Source organism: Aethalodelphis obliquidens, unplaced genomic scaffold, assembly GCF_003676395.1.
Source record: "Aethalodelphis obliquidens isolate GAN/ISIS:26980383/991018 unplaced genomic scaffold, ASM367639v1 scaffold33, whole genome shotgun sequence".
Classification (NCBI taxonomy): domain Eukaryota; kingdom Metazoa; phylum Chordata; class Mammalia; order Artiodactyla; family Delphinidae; genus Aethalodelphis; species Aethalodelphis obliquidens.
The window spans coordinates 6,908,364-6,925,303 of NW_020837977.1; the positions used below are offsets into that span (position 1 = coordinate 6,908,364).

The following is a 16,940-nucleotide window of genomic DNA, read 5'->3' on the forward strand; positions in this document are numbered from 1 at the left end:
CTCATTTCACCAGTGAAAAACCATCCGCAATACATGTTCTCTCCATTTCTGAAATAATACCCTATTTTTTAGTTGTTTATCATAACAAAAGTAAATGAAAGCAAGCCGTGTCTCTGAAAGCAGAACTGTTACACATCCATTATTAAACACTTCAGAATGAAGGGTCCTCACTTGGGGTTGTTCCCCTTTAGGATATCAAGTCTTAGCCCGTGTCTGGCCATTGCCAGCATCTCGGGGGGCAGGCCAGAGAGAGCAAACACATGATCTGCCCAGCAGTGTTGTGCTCTTCTCACTGGTGTGTGTGGTCACATAGCTGTTACTATCTCATGTATACAAGGGTTTTTACAAATCTGTCCCAACGCAGCCTAGACCTATATCGCCAGGAGTGTGGTGGTCCAGGTCCACTGAAGTGGTTGGCACTCCCTTGCCTTGGCCAAAAAGAACTGGAGTGGAAAGATGCTGTCATTCCCCCAGCTTCCGAGGCTGCTTTGGTCAGCTTGGAAGCTTAACAAATTAATAATGCTCAGAAAGGGATTTGGGGATTGAAAGTCTGGCCGGGGCTTCATGGGATATTCTCTGTGATTTGGGTTTTTAATTAGAATATTGATTATCAGTTTTTACCTTGTTCCTCTTAGCCTCACCTCTCTTTTGGAAAGTAAAGCATTGACGTGTATATCAGCTAATGTGATTCACTTCCTGAGGAAGGAAGTTGGGGTTATCCACATGCCACAGCACCTGTTTCTAAGTACATATGGGAACAATTTTAACAGCTTTTCCGAACTGTAAAGAGTGGCAAGTCCGTGTTGTGAAAACCTTCGTAGTAATTGCCATCTCGTATTTCTTAGCCAGGGGCCCGTGTCTGTGCCGGTGAGGGCCTGAGCTGTTGGGCTAACCGTGTATTGAGAATGAACGTCTCGTACCAGAGTCAGATCGTCTGGTGTTCATACATGCTGACCGTGTTTCCAGTCACTGTATCTCCGTTTTCTCTGGCTTGCCTGCAGGCATGATTGGTAGTAATGCTGCCCGCCCCACCCTGCCATCTGGGGAATGGGCACCTCAGAGTTCTGCTGTGAGAGTCACCTGTGCTGCTACCACCAGTGCCATGAACCGGCCGATCCAAGGAGGTATGATTCGGAACCCAACAGCCAGCATCCCCATGCGACCCAACAGCCAGCCTGGCCAAAGACAGATGCTTCAGCCTCAGGTCATGAATATCGGTAAGGGAGTTCCTGTGCTCTTTGCTTTTCATTTTTATCCTTTCTTAGAAGAAGAGAGGAGCAAGCTCCATAAGTTCTGTTGAGACATGCTGCTAACTTGCGGTTTAGGTCATCCCCCCACGTCAAGCTGTCATAAGTGGGATTTTGCTGGAACTCTCTATAGGATCATAGAATTGCAGGTTTTCCGGTTACCTAAGAGAACCCACTACCTTTATGATGTTTTATTTTCGTTAAATTATCTAATTTCAACCTTTGCAGGGAGTGAATTGCACCGTAACACTATAAATGTTACACGGATGATATTCTGAAGAAGTATTTCAGTGATGCACCAGTGGTTCCTAACTCTGCATGGTCATCAGGACCTTAAAATGCAGATCCCTGGGCCACTACCCTAGACTATTAAACCAGACTCTCCCAGTTCCTCACTGAAAGTGCAGGCTCTTAGAGAGCATCTCACAAAATGTAAGGATCACTAGAATTCTATTTGGATACAGTTCACATGTTATTAAAATTAATGATCTGATACACTGTGTGATACCATTTATATGAAATGTCCAGAATAGGCAAATCTGTAGAGAAGGAAAGTAGATTCGTGGTTTCCTAGGGCTGGGGCTCTATGGGGAGAATGGGGAGTGACTCCTAAGGGTCATGGGGTTTCTTTTGGGGGGAATGACAACATCCTAAAATTGATCATTGTGCTGGTTCTACAACTCTGCAGATACACTAACACCCACGGAATCGTACACTTTACACGGGCTAATTGTATGGTATGTGAATTATATCTCAATAAAACCATTATTTTTTTTAAAAAGTAATGCAACTCATCCTCAAGATTTTCTTAATCATTGACATACTAACCTTCCTCTTACCTTGTACATTAGCATAATTCAGATACGTTGACGTTCACGTACTTTTTCATATACTTGGATATGGTGCACGATGAGTAAGTGCTAAATTGTTAATGGAAAGATGCCAAGATTGTTTTTTTTGTTTTTTGGGGTTTTTTTTTTTAATTAAATTTTTTTTTTTTTTTTGCGGTACGCAGGCCTCTCACTGTTGTGGCCTCTCCCGTTGCGGAGCACAGGCTCCGGACGCACAGGCTCAGCAGCCATGGCTCATGGGCCCAGCTGCTCCGCGGCATGTGGGATCTTCCCAGACCAGGGCACGAACCCGTGTCCCCTGCATCGGCAGGCGGACTCTCAACCACTGCGCCACCAGGGAAGCCCGCCAGGATTGTTTTGACACGATAACGCAGAACGCTCATCCTACCGCAGCATCGGTTTTCTTTTCTAGTTAATTGCTCAGCGCATTTTGGCTTATTGTTTCTGAGATGACGTTCACGTTGCCTTTCTACAGAGAATGTACTTCAAATTAATAATGTGTGATTCCCAAACATAAATTCACATAATTTGAGGCTTACGTGAAAATACTAAGAATGGCCAGATTTCCATTCAAAAATAAACTGGGAAATTTTTAAAATGCTAATTCGTTCATTTAAAAATCATAATAAATACCTTATATCCAGAAATTTCATTTATCCTCAGTGTTTCTTCTCTGAATGGCACCTGGCTTTTGAGCTTGAAATATGGCTCTGTGAGCTTCACTGTGTAGCTGAATTTCTCTGATTTTTAATAAGCTCGAAAAAGCCATGAACTCAACAGAAAAGTATCTGTTGTAATGGAAAACAGGTCTACAGATAGTGATAATAAAATCATTAAAGAGCTCGTATCATGCATTAGCTTTAATCCTCTACAGAGAACTTCTAAGAAAGAGCACATCTGAGTTGTCTGGGCCACCTTTCTGCTCCTCCTTTACTCAGACCAGCACTTCTCAAAAGTATGTCCAGGACCTCGATGCCCTTTTAGGGCGTCTGCCAGGCCAAAACTATTTTCATAATAATACTAAGATATTACGTACCTTCTTCACTCTCATTCTGTCATGGACGTACAGTAGAGTTGGCTAAAAAAATCTTGTTTATGTTGCAAACAAACAACGTCATAGAAAAAGAAATCAGATTTGTGGTGGGCAGAGGGGAAATTGGATGCGGGCGGTCCAAAGGCACAGACTCCCAGTTATAAGTTCCAGGTACGTAACGTTACAACAAGGTCAGTGTAACTAACACTGCTGTGTGTTATATATGAAAGCTGTTAAGAGAGCAGATCTTGAGAGTTCTCATCACAAGGAAAAAAAATTTTGTATCTATTTGAAATAATGGATGTTCACTAAACTTGCTGTGATAATTATTTCATGATGTATGTAAGTCAAATCATCGTGCTGTACACCTTAAACTTCTGTAGTGCTGTATGTCAATTATATCTCAATACGACTGGAAGAAAAAAATCTTGTTTATGTTAACATAGTGGATTTATTATGATGACTTTTAAATGAATTAATAATCATTTTTTCTTTTTCCAGTTTTAATTTCCAATATAGTAAATATCAGTGAGATATAACCCACATACACAAAAGCTGTACTTTAAGAATATAAAGACTCCTGAGTCCAAGGGGCTTGGAAATGCTGATCTAGAGAGTCTTTAAAGTGGGTGATTAGGGCTTCCCTGGTGGCGCAGTGGTTGAGAGTCCGCCTGCCAATGCAGGGGACGCGGGTTCGTGCCCCGGTCCGGGAGGATCCCACATGCCGCAGAGCGGCTGGGCCCGTGAGCCATGGCCGCTGAGCCAGTGCGTCCGGGGCCTGTGCTCCACAACGGGAGAGGCCACAACAGTGAGAGGCTCATGTAGCGCAAAAAAAAAAAAAGTGGGTGATTAGCCTTGGTATTTCTTGCCTTTTTTTCTATTTCAGAACAAAAATTATCTTATTATTTTCACCTAATTATTATTGCTTCTGTCTTTCTCTGTAAACTGTATATTTCTCTTTCTATTCTATAACCAAAATGGATAACTTCCCTTATTACAAGTTGTAAGATTTTGGAATTGTTTCCTTCTCCCATTTCAGGGCCATCTGAATTAGAGATGAACATAGGGGGACCTCAGTATAGCCAACAACAAGCGCCTCCAAATCAGACCGCCCCCTGGCCTGACAGCATCCTGCCGATAGAACAGGCACCGTTTGCCAGCCAGAACAGGTGAGTCTTGAGCGCTCAGGAGGTCCCGGAGAGTAGAGTTCATGAGTGCCGTGAGTTATCTCAGACCTAGGCCAGAAGTTAGTCTGGTCCTTTTGAACAGTTGGTGCCTGACGAGTTTTCATGTATTCAAACTATATCATTTACTGGACTGGGAGTACAGGGGTTCGGGGGGCCGGGGGCGGGGGATCCAAAAATCAGTTTGACCTAGCACATGCCTTTAAAGAAGTTATAATTTAGTTGGAAAATAAAATATGTAGACTAATTAATAACTGTAATATGAGCTAGTATGTACTATAAATGCCCTAAGAGAAACAAAACATATTTCAAGGGATCATCCAATTGGGGTGATTGGGGAAAAAAGCTTCAGAGTCTTGAGTAAAGGTATCATGTCAGGAGGCAGAGATGGCAGGAAGCCAGTCCATCTGGCAAAAGCAGAATAATCAGAGTCCTGGAGGTCACAGAAGCAACACAGTATGTTTAGGGTAACAGAGAATAGTCTAGTTTTATGTTACATATATTTTACCACTTTAAAAGAAAAATAAAAGTATCAGAAGATTTGGCCAGGGACTTCCCTGGTGGTCCAGTGGTTAAGACTCCCTGCTTCCGGAGGAAAACTAGCAAATGATGGAGCAAAAATGCACATTTCATCTGTTGCATTCAAAGTGCTATAATTCAAAAATGTGTCAGTGAAATAAATGCCTGAATGTTTAAATTTTCATAAAAAGTAACCTTTAAAATATATTCAGATAAGAAAATGTTTTGACCTGTGTATACTTTCCAAAATCATTCAAAAAATTATTGGGGTCTTAAATTTGCTGTATTTTAAAAACACTGTTGCATACATTCATTTTGTATCAAGTAAAGTCACAAATCCTCCTTTTCCAGCTTAAGAAAATATATTGCATTTACCTTAAATTTTCATGATTTAATAAACATTTAATCTTACTAATTTTTAATGCTTAATAGGAAAGAAAACTAAACCAAAGATTTTTTTTCAAAGTGTTCCCATAGCTCGCAGTTGAGATGATGACAGTGATTTTTGCACAGATTCTTCTTCAAGAATTCAATTCACAGCTATTGACTTTTTTCCTCCCTCTTATAAAAGAAATAAACTATACTGATATATTCAAAAAAAAAAAAAAGACTCCGTGCTTCCAATGCAAGGGGCATGGGTTCGATCCCTGGTCAGGGAACTAAGATCCCGCATGCCACAGGGCACAGCCAAAAAAGAAGATTTGGCTGGAAAAGTAGATTAGTAATGGAATAGATTTATAGAGAGTCTTAAATACCAAACTCTTCTTCAGCCCTTTTTCTTTCTTTCTTTCTTTTTTTTAAATATTTATTTATTTACTTGGCTGTGCAGGGTCTTAGCTGAAGCACGCAGGATCTTTGTTGCCTCGTGCAAGATCTTCACTGAGGCACGCAGGATCTTTTTAGCTGCAGTGTGTGAACTCTTAGTTGCAGCATACGGGATCTAGTTCCCTGACCAGGGATGGAACCCGGGCCCCCTGCATGGGGAGCACGGAGTCTTAACCACTGGACCATCAGGGAAGTCCCTCAGCCTTTTTTCATTAAGCCGTTGAAGAAGTTTTTGGAAAAAGGAAGTGGTATATGATCAAGTTTGATTGAATTTTTTTGATTCTGATTATTAGTCTAATCATTTTTGTTTCTTTGTAGGTAATCTTTTCTAATTGCTTTTGAAATATTTTTATAATTGCTATACAGTAGTCTTACTATAGTGTGTCTAGGTGTGGATTTATTTATTTATACTGCTTGGTATTTGGTGTATATTGTGCTTATTTTATCTGTGGATTCATCAGCTCTGGAACTGTAGCCATTATCTCTTTATGTACTGCCCCTCCGCCATTTTCTCTATTCTTTCTTTCTGGGATTCTGGCAAGACATACGTTAACCGTCTCTTTCTACATCAGATTTTTTAAAACTTCTACCCTCCTTATTTCTTAACCCATGTATTTTCCATCTCCCTGTCTCTCTGTACTACATTTGGGATAATTTATCCATATCTATATTTCATTTCATTAATTATCTCTTTAGCTATGTTTATACCAATTATATTTTTCATTTCTAAAAGTTCTGTTTGCCTGGTTATTTTTCATAGTCTCTTACTGTTTGCTTATTTTTGTGATTCCATCTTTGTATCATTAAACATCACATTCATCATTACTTTCTAAATTTCTTGATTCGATAATTCCAATATCTGGATTTCTTGTGGTTCTAAATCCAGTGATTGACTCTTGCTCGTGGTGGCCTGTTTCCCTGAGTAATTTGGTAATCTTTCATTGGGAGTTCCTAGTTGATCTTTGTCAATGATCCAGCAGGGGGTTAAAGTTGAAGACACTTTTCATGCAAGGGAATTTGCATTGGTCTCTGCTGGAGGTGAGGGTCTCCGCTCACCACTCTCCTCAGTGCAGTCCAGCACTCTCCACTCAGCTCTTTCACTTGGCTGTGGCCCAGTGCCCCAGCTCTCAAGGATAAAACTTAGGTGTTGCTCAAGTTTTCACTCAAAGATGGTTCTTGTTCCATTATTCCCTGCAAAGACAGTATCACCGTCATGTTATATGCATAATCCCATGGTTTTTAAGCAAAGCACTGGAAGCAGACGTTGCACAGGCGACCTTGAGGCCTATGTGATGGTGCTGCTTGGCCACTTGGGTGGGCAAAGAGCCCCGAGGCAGAGGAGTAGTTAGGAGCCTAAGCAGGAGTCAGTGTGGGCACTTAAAATGATGGAGGCAGTGTTTCTGGTCAGTAACCATGTTAGAAAACAAACTGGAGGAATTCTGCCTTGAGGCTCACATGTAGAAAGTTCGGGTTGGAGCCTCAGTGAAGACCTTCCAGACTGATCGTTTTGTCCTTTGGGGATTATTCTAGTCTAAAATTATGAGATACTTTTATCAAATTCACAAATGATGAAAGCAGGGTTTCTCAAATTTTATAAGGGTAGAATATTTCCAGAGCTTCTTGTTTAAAAAAACAAAAAATACTGATTTCATAGTGACTCTTTTTACCCTGGGATAAAATGCTTTTGCATAGCTCAGAACTGTGGTGTGGTGCCCATTTTCCTTTCTATATCTTTTTTTTTTTTTTTTTATAAATGAAAAGTAACTTTATTACTGCGGAAGCGAAGAATGTATACAAGAAAATCTAGATTCTTTCTCCTCATGCACTACTTTGGTAATAAAGTTCCAAATATCAACTATGAAGATACTTACAAGGATAAATCTTTCTTAACATGTGCCCATTTACTGTGTGGTGGACATTTTTTCATAGAAATCATATACTTAAACTAAATATAATCTTATAGTTTACAAGAAGCTTAGAACATTGTATTAACAGAAGACGAGATTATATTTTACTGCAAAATATTATAAAAGTGATACAATTTTGTGGCTCTTAAATGTTTAATTACTTGAGTTGAACAGGGGAATGAAGAAGAAAAAAAGCCCAACAGAAAAATCATCAGGACACGCCTCACTTTAAGATTTTTTGTATTCGATCTGTTCTACTTTCACGTCGTCTCCAATTAGCTGATACACGTAAGCGACAACTGTAGAAGCCTGGATATCCATCAACACAAATGAAGGAATAATGTTCGTTTCCAAGGCATTATATGCTCCAGTGGCAGAACCTGGATTAATGTAGAATTTATTTTCATGCTCACGTGCTTCAAATTTATGTGTGTGTCCTGAAATAAGGATATCCATATCAAACTGCCTCTGCAGCAGGGCTAACCTGGCCACATCTCCCCGTGGAATAACTTCATGTCCATGGATCAGACCAATGTTGAACTGCCCAACAGTTACAACTTTCTGTTCTGGATAATTCAGATTCGCATCGAAGTCTCCTCTCACGGTATGAACATCACCAGCCAGAGTCTTGAGATAGTCATAACTCTCTTTGGTACAAAGGTTTCCAGCGCAGAGAATGTGCTGAATCTTTCCTGGTACCAGCAGTTTTTTAAAATTTAGCTGGCAGACTGTTGCACTGGTGTGGGATGTGCAGGTCTCCTAATAGCAACGCCAACTGGAGATAGAACAGTCTTCATCTTTAGAGGGGGATCCCTTCAGAGATGGATTGAAGTACATAGTTAATGTGGGAAGCATCCTGTCACTGGGCTCTGCTCAGTCACCCCTTTGTATTATCTTAAGAGAGTGGTAAAGGATTCAGAGGATTCAATGAAGTTTTAAAAAAATAACAGAAGATGAATATGAGTCTAGCAGTATTGGACGTGTGTGAAAAAGTTGGGAACTAGTTATTTCACTGAAGGAAAAGATGATTAGGGCAATTGCTTAATAACTGTTTTAGGGAGATAAGGAAGAGAGGGTGCTCGCCAGCTGTATTCCATTCACCTAGCGGGAGAAACTAGTGTCTTCCAACCCCCCTGTGCCTGTGAACCACCTTTGGGATCTCATTGAAAGGCAGGTCTGGGTGGAGCCCAGGATTCTGCGTTCCTAACAAGCCCCAGGTGATGCCAGCACCGCTGCTCCTCCGACGCGCTCTGTGTGGAAGAACAGACCAGAACCGCAGTCAGTCAGTGTGGCTCTTAGCTGGCCTAGCTGCCGAGGGCGGGGTGTGGCCTCCACCACCGAGCACTCTTCTTGGGGATAGAGCATCGCGTAAATAACCTCCGTGATCGTTCTTGGAGGTGGTACTTCCTCGGGGTCCTTCCAGCTCTTTGAGTCTGATTTCGTGGTGTCAGTGAGTATTGCGCGTTTTCTAAATATCTTTATTGGATATGTTAAAAAACACACCCATTTCCATGGAAACCTGCACATAGTAAAAAGGTAGTCGAATAATTAAATCCAGTACCTGAGAGCTGGTTTTGGATGAAATGTCTAAGATTAGTTTCTCAGGGCTTCCCTGGTGGCGCAGTGGTTGACAGTCCGCCTGCCGATGCAGGGGACACGGGTTCGTGCCCTGGTCCGGGAGGATCCCACATGCCGTGGAGCGGCTGGGCCCGTGAGCCATGGCCGCTGAGCCTGCGCGTCTGGAGCCTGTGCTCCGCAATGGGAGAGGCCACAACGGTGAGAAGCCCACACACCGCAAAAAAAAAAAAAAAAAGATTAGTTTCTAGGGAAAACTGGGCCCAACGTTAGGATTTTCACTGTTGCCCAAGCAGAGGAAGGGTTCTGTTAAAGCAAAAATGAGGACCTTCCCGGCTGTCCAGCAGCTGGGGCTCCGCGCTTCCACTGCAGGGGCTGCGGGCTCCATCCCTGGTTGGGGACTGGGATCCCGCAAGCCACACAGCACAGCCAAAAACCAAATAATAATAAAATGGAAGAATTCCGAGTACACGCTGAGGCCAGCTACAGAGTCGGCTGGTTCAGTTTGCTGGGGGCGTTTCTGTGACTTGCCCTGCCCTGTTCTCTTGTTGCTGTCAGTTTTCTTTGTAGAAGAGCGCTGTGGACAAAGCAAAACATTTCCACCACTTTTAAAGTTATTTATTTCCATTTTTCCAGCCACTTACCCCTCTTCTTTTATTTTAAATAATTCAGTTTGGAAGAAATTTATAACCAACTTTATGGTAGTCTTATTGTCATAGAAATCCAGAAATGATGGATAACAAAGGTTCTAACCACGTCTCTCTTTTGAAATAAAAGCAAAGCAGTGCCTTTTTAAAATCCCCTTTATAAGTATCACCATTAATATTTTATATTTTTACTGCCTACCTATTTAGGAATAGGTTTTTAACTGTTTTATGAACCCAGCATTAGTTTATATACACATTTCAGAAAGACAGTAGTTTAGCCCTTTAATCTCTAATGTATTCACATATTTATTTATAGCTGAATTTCCATTTTCTGTAGTTTCATTGTGGTTTTTCTTCCTTTATTCATTTGGTATGTAAAAGAGTTGTTTAAAATATAGCCCCAAATTTATGGATGATTTTTTGATGATTTCTATTCGATTTATAAAAGTGAACAGTAGCTGCCTTTCATGAAAGACTTCCTTTCACATTAAGTTCAAAATCTCTGAGTAATTTGGTTTTCTCTTGTTTGTAGTGTGTCTAAGGGTAAAGGTTCTTTGGTTGATTCTTTCTCATCATGTAGTAGCTGCTACTTTTTTGCAGAATTTTGAAAACACACATGAAAAGTGATAGTATGGTATGATTTCTCAAACAAGAGCTCAGAATAGATCTTATTCCCCTTCTTATTACCATCTTTAATGTCCTGCTAGTCTATAAATAAATGAAAGTGTAGATTTCAAGAAATAAGGTTTTTATTGATGACGGATTAACTACCTTCTGCTAGTTCATTACTTACCATTTTGCCAACTTGGGGCCTCTGTGTGTTCTTCCCTTTATGCCTCTGAATTTTATCCTTGACTTAATATTATTATTTTTGTCAGCCACCGTCTAGATTGTAACTATATTTGTAATTGCCCAAAATGTAGGAAACTAATTTCTTCATTATGTTGGCAGCCATTATAAAGTTGGGATTGGAAGTCTGGGTCAATATTTTTTTCTATAAGCCAAGTGTATTATGATGTTTCTAAGGGAAGTGGTGTAACTCATGGTATGCCCAAATTTGTAATACTAGGCCACAGCGCAGTGTATTTTTCTGAGTATAAACATGTATTTTTCTGAGTATAAGGTATGATAACCTGGCTAGAGCAAGAAGCTTTTATTTTCACTTGCTTGCTGAACCTATGCAGTTCAAGTACTGGTCCAACAAAGAGATTGAAGATGGCCTCACTGGGCACAGTCTAGGGTTGAGGTTTCTAAATAAATGCCAACATCAAGCCATCATAGTGCAGTGAGTGGTACTAGAGTTGAGAGGAGAGTGGGAGTGGTCCAGAGTGTCTGTGAAGGAGAAATGCCGAGCCCGGATGGGAAGGTAGAATTGCAGTTGGAGAAGAGGGTGGGAAATGTGGAACGGGAAGTCTTGGCATCATGGTGGGTATGCGGCATCCTCTGGAAAAAGGCCAGTTGCCCAGCGTGGCTGGGACCCACAGGGAAGTCATGGGCATTACGTTGGGAAAGGTTAGGCTTTACCAAAGTGTGTGTGTCTTTGAATTCCACCACCACCAGCACCCTGTCCCAGGGCCTTAGACATTGCGAGTCAGCTCAGTAACGGGAGAAGGAACCTGACAGCATCGTATCGGGAGAATCAGAGAGAGGCTGTAAGCCGGAAAGTGTCTTGAAGGTCCCAGCTCCAGTTGAAGAGGGCCTTGACCAAAGTGGGAATCTGGGTCAAGCATTGGTTTAACGTTTTTAATTAAAAAAAGAAAAAGCAAATGGGCTATTTTATTATGTGGGAAATCGTTTAGATGCAAATGAGCATCAGTAGTTCTTTTTCTTTAAGCCTTTGGATGTGTCTTCCCGGGGGTGGAGCTGTCTTCCAGAGTACCAGACGGAGTGTCCTCTTCCTTCTGACGCTGGGTTTCAGGCAGGTGCAAACTGGGCAGTCTGCCTTGCCGTGGAGCCCGTGCAGCCTTGCTTGGGTTAAAAGGGAGTCGATTTCACATTAGCCGGTCATCAGCAGAGAGATCTGGGATGGGGGTTGTGGTCGTGTGGGAATAAAAGCTTCTGAAGAAGCAGAAGTCGAAAATTGTGAAATAAAGCTAGAGGAAGAGAATATTAACTAGCATCTTTGGGGAATGAGGTCTCAGGCCTAAGAGAATTTGGTAAATAGACAGCATCCACTCTTGGCTGACTTGAGCTCCTTTGTTCATGAAATTGACCGCATCTAAAGTGGGTCATTGCTCTTGGGGGAATCCCCTCCTCTCTCTGCTTCCCTGACACGCAGATCTGTGGCTGTCCTCCTCCTTGTTGCCGCTTTTCTGTGTCTGCTCTTTCCTCCCACTCCCTGAGTGTGCAGTGTTCTGGTCACAGCTGTGTTTAAAAAGTTGACTCTGGGAGAGTGTGGAAGCACGAAGGGCAATGGGGGAACCATTCCAGTGGCTGATGTCTTCCCGGGAACCGAGGCCATGGTGGGAGAAGAGGCAGGTACAGAGAGAGCCCCGGCCAGGAGCACGGGCCTCTGCCAGCGCTGGCGAGCGCCCTAGCGACGGGAACGCTTGGGTGGAGCGGGGTGGGCAGCGTAGCACACACGCTGGGCTCAAGATGGTACCCCTCACAGTGCCTCGCAGGCTGTGGGACGTGGGCTTGGAGCCGCGGACCGCCGGCGAGCAGGGTCGTCGAGGGCACACTTAGGTGGGTGATTTTCTTCACAAGTGACATGGGCTAAATGGAGAGGATAGAGTGTTTCCAGTGCACTGGGTTAGAACTGTTTGAAACTGACTTTTGGCTTTAATCCTCAGCATTTCAGGATTCTGGGCCAAACTGGCACAAAGCGTATGAAACCGGTTAGATAGGTCATTCATCCCTAGGTGAATCTATCATTGCTTAAGAATGAGGGAACTTACCTGTAAACTTTATCTTCTCCAAAACATATAGTAACTTTAAGAGTACAAATTAGAGTATCATTTCCCCTTTTGCTATTACAGTAACTCAGAAGCTCTTTTTTAAAACTCCCCAAGTTTGTCAGTTAATTTAAATTATAGGAGTTTTATATACCATAGAATTTGGAGTGCAGTGTTACGGTTTTATCACCAGTCACCGTATATAATAACAAACATAATTTGCATGTTCCTGGTCTACTTTTATTGAGTAACTCAGGAAGTCTAACGACCACGCTCCTTGAGGATTTTAATAAATGTTTACAAGTCCCACTTATGCGTGACAGAGAAACGTCCTATCAGTCCAGCCACGTGCAGTCTAACGGCAGCTGATTTCAACAAACTTAATGGAGCTTTTATGCTCATAGTGTCCCTCAGATGGGTCTTCAGAACCTCATGCAAAATGAGACTGCAATCAACTGGCCTTTTTTGCTAAAATTCAGGAAACTCCTTTGACTACTTCAGTGCAAAGTAAACACATATACTCTTGAAGAGTCAGCGTGGATTTGTGGGAACGTAGTGGTCACCTAGGTCGGTGTTGAATCCCGGCTTTGCAGCGTCTGCCTGTGTGATCTCCACCACAGGGTCTGACAAGCTCTCCAGGCCTCAGCGTTGCCAGCTTTAGAGCGGGGGCAGTAAAAACAAAGCTCACAACGTCCGACGCCTAGGTGTGTGTCTGGCTTATCTCCGTTAGGCACTGGATAAAGTCTGTCTATTATTTAGGGTGGATGGTTGTGTCTGGCTGGTATAGTATTTTACTACTTTTGTCTTTAAGGGAAAAAAAAATGTTCTCTAATCAACTAACTTTTCCACGGGCCTGAGATGAAGTTTGTCTCTACAGGCAGCCGTTTGGCAACTCTCCAGATGACTTGCTGTGTCCACACCCTGCAGCGGAGTCTCCAAGTGACGAAGGCGCTCTCCTGGACCAGCTGTACTTGGCCTTGCGGAACTTCGATGGCCTGGAGGAGATCGACAGAGCTCTGGGGATACCCGAGCTGGTCAGCCAGGTGGGCACAGGGCGAAGCTGGTGGGGACCGAGCACTTGCGTGGGCACGGAGGTACCTGTTCTCTTTGGTCGGCAGGTAATCTGCAGCCTGCTTTTTAGAATGCTTTCTTACCTGTTAACAAGCCAGCTCTGTGTGCTGTCTCCCCCACTCCTTGTCACTCCCACATCAAGAATGGAAAATACTGAGAATGAGTTTGACCTGTACTTTGGGTCAATTGAGCTGAAAGGCAGAAACTCAAGTCCAGCTCATCTACTGACAGGGAGGAACATGCAAGGGGCAGAGAAGCCAAGAACAGAACATTGCTGCCCCAGCAATCCAGAACCTTCCATCTAAAAAGTAGTATCCTTAAAATGGTTCTGACAAACCTAGGGGCAGGACAGGAATAAAGATGCAGACGTAGAGAATGGACTCGAGGACACAGTGGGGGGAAGGGGAAGCTGGGACAAAGTGAGAGAGTGGCACGGACATATATACACTACCAAATGTAAAATAGATAGCTAGTGGGAAGCAGCCACATAGCACAGGGAGATCAGCTCGGTGGTTTGTGACCACCTAGAGGGGTGGGATAAGGAGGGAGGGAGGGAGATGCAAGAGGGAGGGGATATGGGGATATATGTATGCGTATAGCTGATTCACTTTGTTATACAGCAGAAACTAACAACATCGTAAAGCAATAATACTCCAATAAAGATGAAAAATAAAAAATAATTTTAAAAAAAATAGGGCTTCCCTGGTGGCGCAGTGGTTGAGAGTCCGCCTGCCGATGCAGGGGACACAGGTTCGTGCCCTGGTCCGGGAAGATCCCACGTGCCGCGGGGCGGCTGGGCCCGTGAGCCATGGCTGCTGAGCCTGCGCGTCCGGAGCCTGTGCTCCGCAACGGGAGAGGCCGCAGCAGTGAGAGGCCCGCGTACCGCAAAAATAATAATAATAATTAAAAAAAATAAAAACTAGTATCCTGGGCTTCCCTGGTGGCGCAGTGGTTGAGGGTCCGCCTGCCAATGCAGGGGACGTGGGTTCGTGCCCCGGTCCGGGAGGATCCCGCGTGCCGTGGAGCGGCTGGGCCCATGAGCCATGGCCACCGAGCCTGCGCGTCCGGAGCCTGTGCTCCGCAACGGGAGAGACCACAGCAGTGAGAGGCCTGCGTACCGCAAAAAAAAAAAAAAAAAAACTAGTATTCTCAGTCACTCTTCATCTTAACATTTGTGGGCTAGTGATAGGAAGCTACTTGTGCTAAAAGAATATGTTGCACGTAAGTTAGCAGTAATCTCTTTTTTTTGGCTGTTGGGTCTTTGTTGCTGCACACGGGCTTTCTCTAGTTGCGGCGAGCGGGGGCTACTCTTCGTTGTGGCACGCGGGCTTCTCATTGCAGTGGCTTCTCGTTGCGGAGCATGGGCTCTAGGTGCATGGGCTTCAGTAGTTGTGGCTCACAGGCTCAGTAGTTGTGGCTCGTGGGCTCTAGAGTGCAGGCTCAGTAGCTGTGGCACACGGGCTTAGTTGCTCTGTGGCATGTGGGATCTTCCCGGACCAGGGCTTGAACCCGTGTTCCCTGCATTGGCTGGCGGACTCTTAACCACTGCGCCACCAGGGAAGTCCCAGCAGAAGTCATTTGAAAGGTAGCTGCAGTTCATTCATCATTTTGCCCTCTGTGTGGATTTAGCCACAGTCATGTGGGGACTGTTTAATATCGATGGGAATGTAGAGACGTTAGCCAGTCTTAGTGGGCTTCTCCCTCCTGGTGATTAGTTGGTGACATAAAGTCATTAACTACATCAAGAGTACTTTATAGCAACAATATAATAAATAACCTAACAGTCTCATGAAATAACTTAGGACTTTTCTGAATCTGGCTACGCAGCCCAGTTTGTGTGAAGCAGGCATCCTGGTTTCCTATAGAGTCACCTGGAAAAAACAATGAGTCTCACTGCTGTCTTCCTCTTTTCTCAGCATGAATCGTCTTTATTTCTTATTGCTAAGAAATACTTCCAGGGTTCGCTCTGCTTCATGGTCATAGGATGTCTCGTGAGGGTCTGTGGGAAGGGAGATACAGACCCATTGGAAACCTCTCTGAAGCATTCAAAACAGCCCTGTCATAATCCCCACGTTCAGCAGACATAAGTGGGAGTTAAGACTTGATAGTTCATACTGAGAACAGCAGAATGGAAAGAAATGACTTGAGGTTACATGCTATAACCTGAAATAAGAAAGGAAAATGGAGTTGAAGTATTTCCTGTGTGGCTGGCTTGCTTTGCCTTTAGTGCTGGTGAGAATTTAGCATTCAGTATTGTTATCCCTGAGTTTTGTCTAAGTGACATTTAAAGATGTGATTCTTGGGGTTGCTGAGTGACTCGGAGCGTTGTTTTCATCAAAAGTGGTATCATTTCATTAATATCTTCAGTCTCTTTTTTTCTTATTTATTTGTGTTGTTTCTGTTTTGTCTCATCAAATCCCTCATCCTTATATCATATTAAACTGAATTATAGAAATAGTGATTAGGTGGAGTCGGGAACTGTAGAATACACGTGGACTTTATTTGTACTCATCAGAGTTGTGTGTTTTCTTTAAAAATGGATATTAAACTTTCTCTCTGTTAAAGATGGGCAAATATTTAAAGATCTGAGATAGTTTTGTGGATGTAGTTAGAGCAGTAATTCAACAGTGAGTGGTTTCCCCCAAGCGGGCTCCATCCACATTTTTAAAACTACTACGGACAGGGGAGTGGACCCAGTTCTCACGGGTCCACGTGACCTAAGCCCAGGATTCTGGGTGGCCCCAAGCCCTGCTCTCACATGGGTAGACTGGCTTGAGGAAAGCTTAGGCCGTTACTAGGCTAAAGCAAACCTGAGAGATGATTTTGCTGTTGCGTCCTTGCCTCCTGTCTGCTGGGAGGTTTGTGGCAGAAAGAAGAGGAGAATGAAGCAGGTGCACCTTCCTGCTCTGCGCAGAGTCATTTAGGGCCACCTGCATCGAGGGTGTGCCCCTTGGAGGAGTTCTGGATTTTCTGCAGCCGCCTCCTTCTGACCCAGATAGGGTAGCCCTAAGAAGCCAAGGATGATGAACATGTTAGATACGGCTAGGAGGAAATAAGATGGTGGCACAATGTGGGGCGTGTAGGGAATTCTGACGACCACAGAAAACAGTCAGATACAGGTGGTGTTTCACACTGGTGAGTGGCTCAGGTCCTACATCACAGACTCTACTGGAACCCACTCCTCACT

General features: G+C 43.5%; 1 protein-coding gene and 1 pseudogene across 12 annotated transcripts in view; one reads left to right on the forward strand and one right to left on the reverse strand.

Moving 5' to 3' along the window:
- Positions 1-16,940, forward strand: part of NCOA2 (nuclear receptor coactivator 2) — a 273,875-nt gene that overhangs the window by 241,279 nt on the left and 15,656 nt on the right. For all 11 annotated transcript variants that reach the window (XM_027127937.1, XM_027127938.1, XM_027127928.1 and 8 more), the window contains 3 exons: positions 1,002-1,217; positions 4,171-4,300; positions 13,560-13,725. In XM_027127937.1, the coding sequence (XP_026983738.1) occupies positions 1,002-1,217; positions 4,171-4,300; positions 13,560-13,725 (512 nt within the window). The remainder of the gene's footprint in view (positions 1-1,001; positions 1,218-4,170; positions 4,301-13,559; positions 13,726-16,940) is intronic.
- Positions 7,706-8,931, reverse strand: LOC113631434 (vacuolar protein sorting-associated protein 29-like; annotated as a pseudogene). Its single transcript, XR_003437313.1, has 2 exons — positions 8,797-8,931; positions 7,706-8,341 (listed from the first exon to the last, which is right to left on the reverse strand). The product of XR_003437313.1 is annotated as a vacuolar protein sorting-associated protein 29-like (transcript).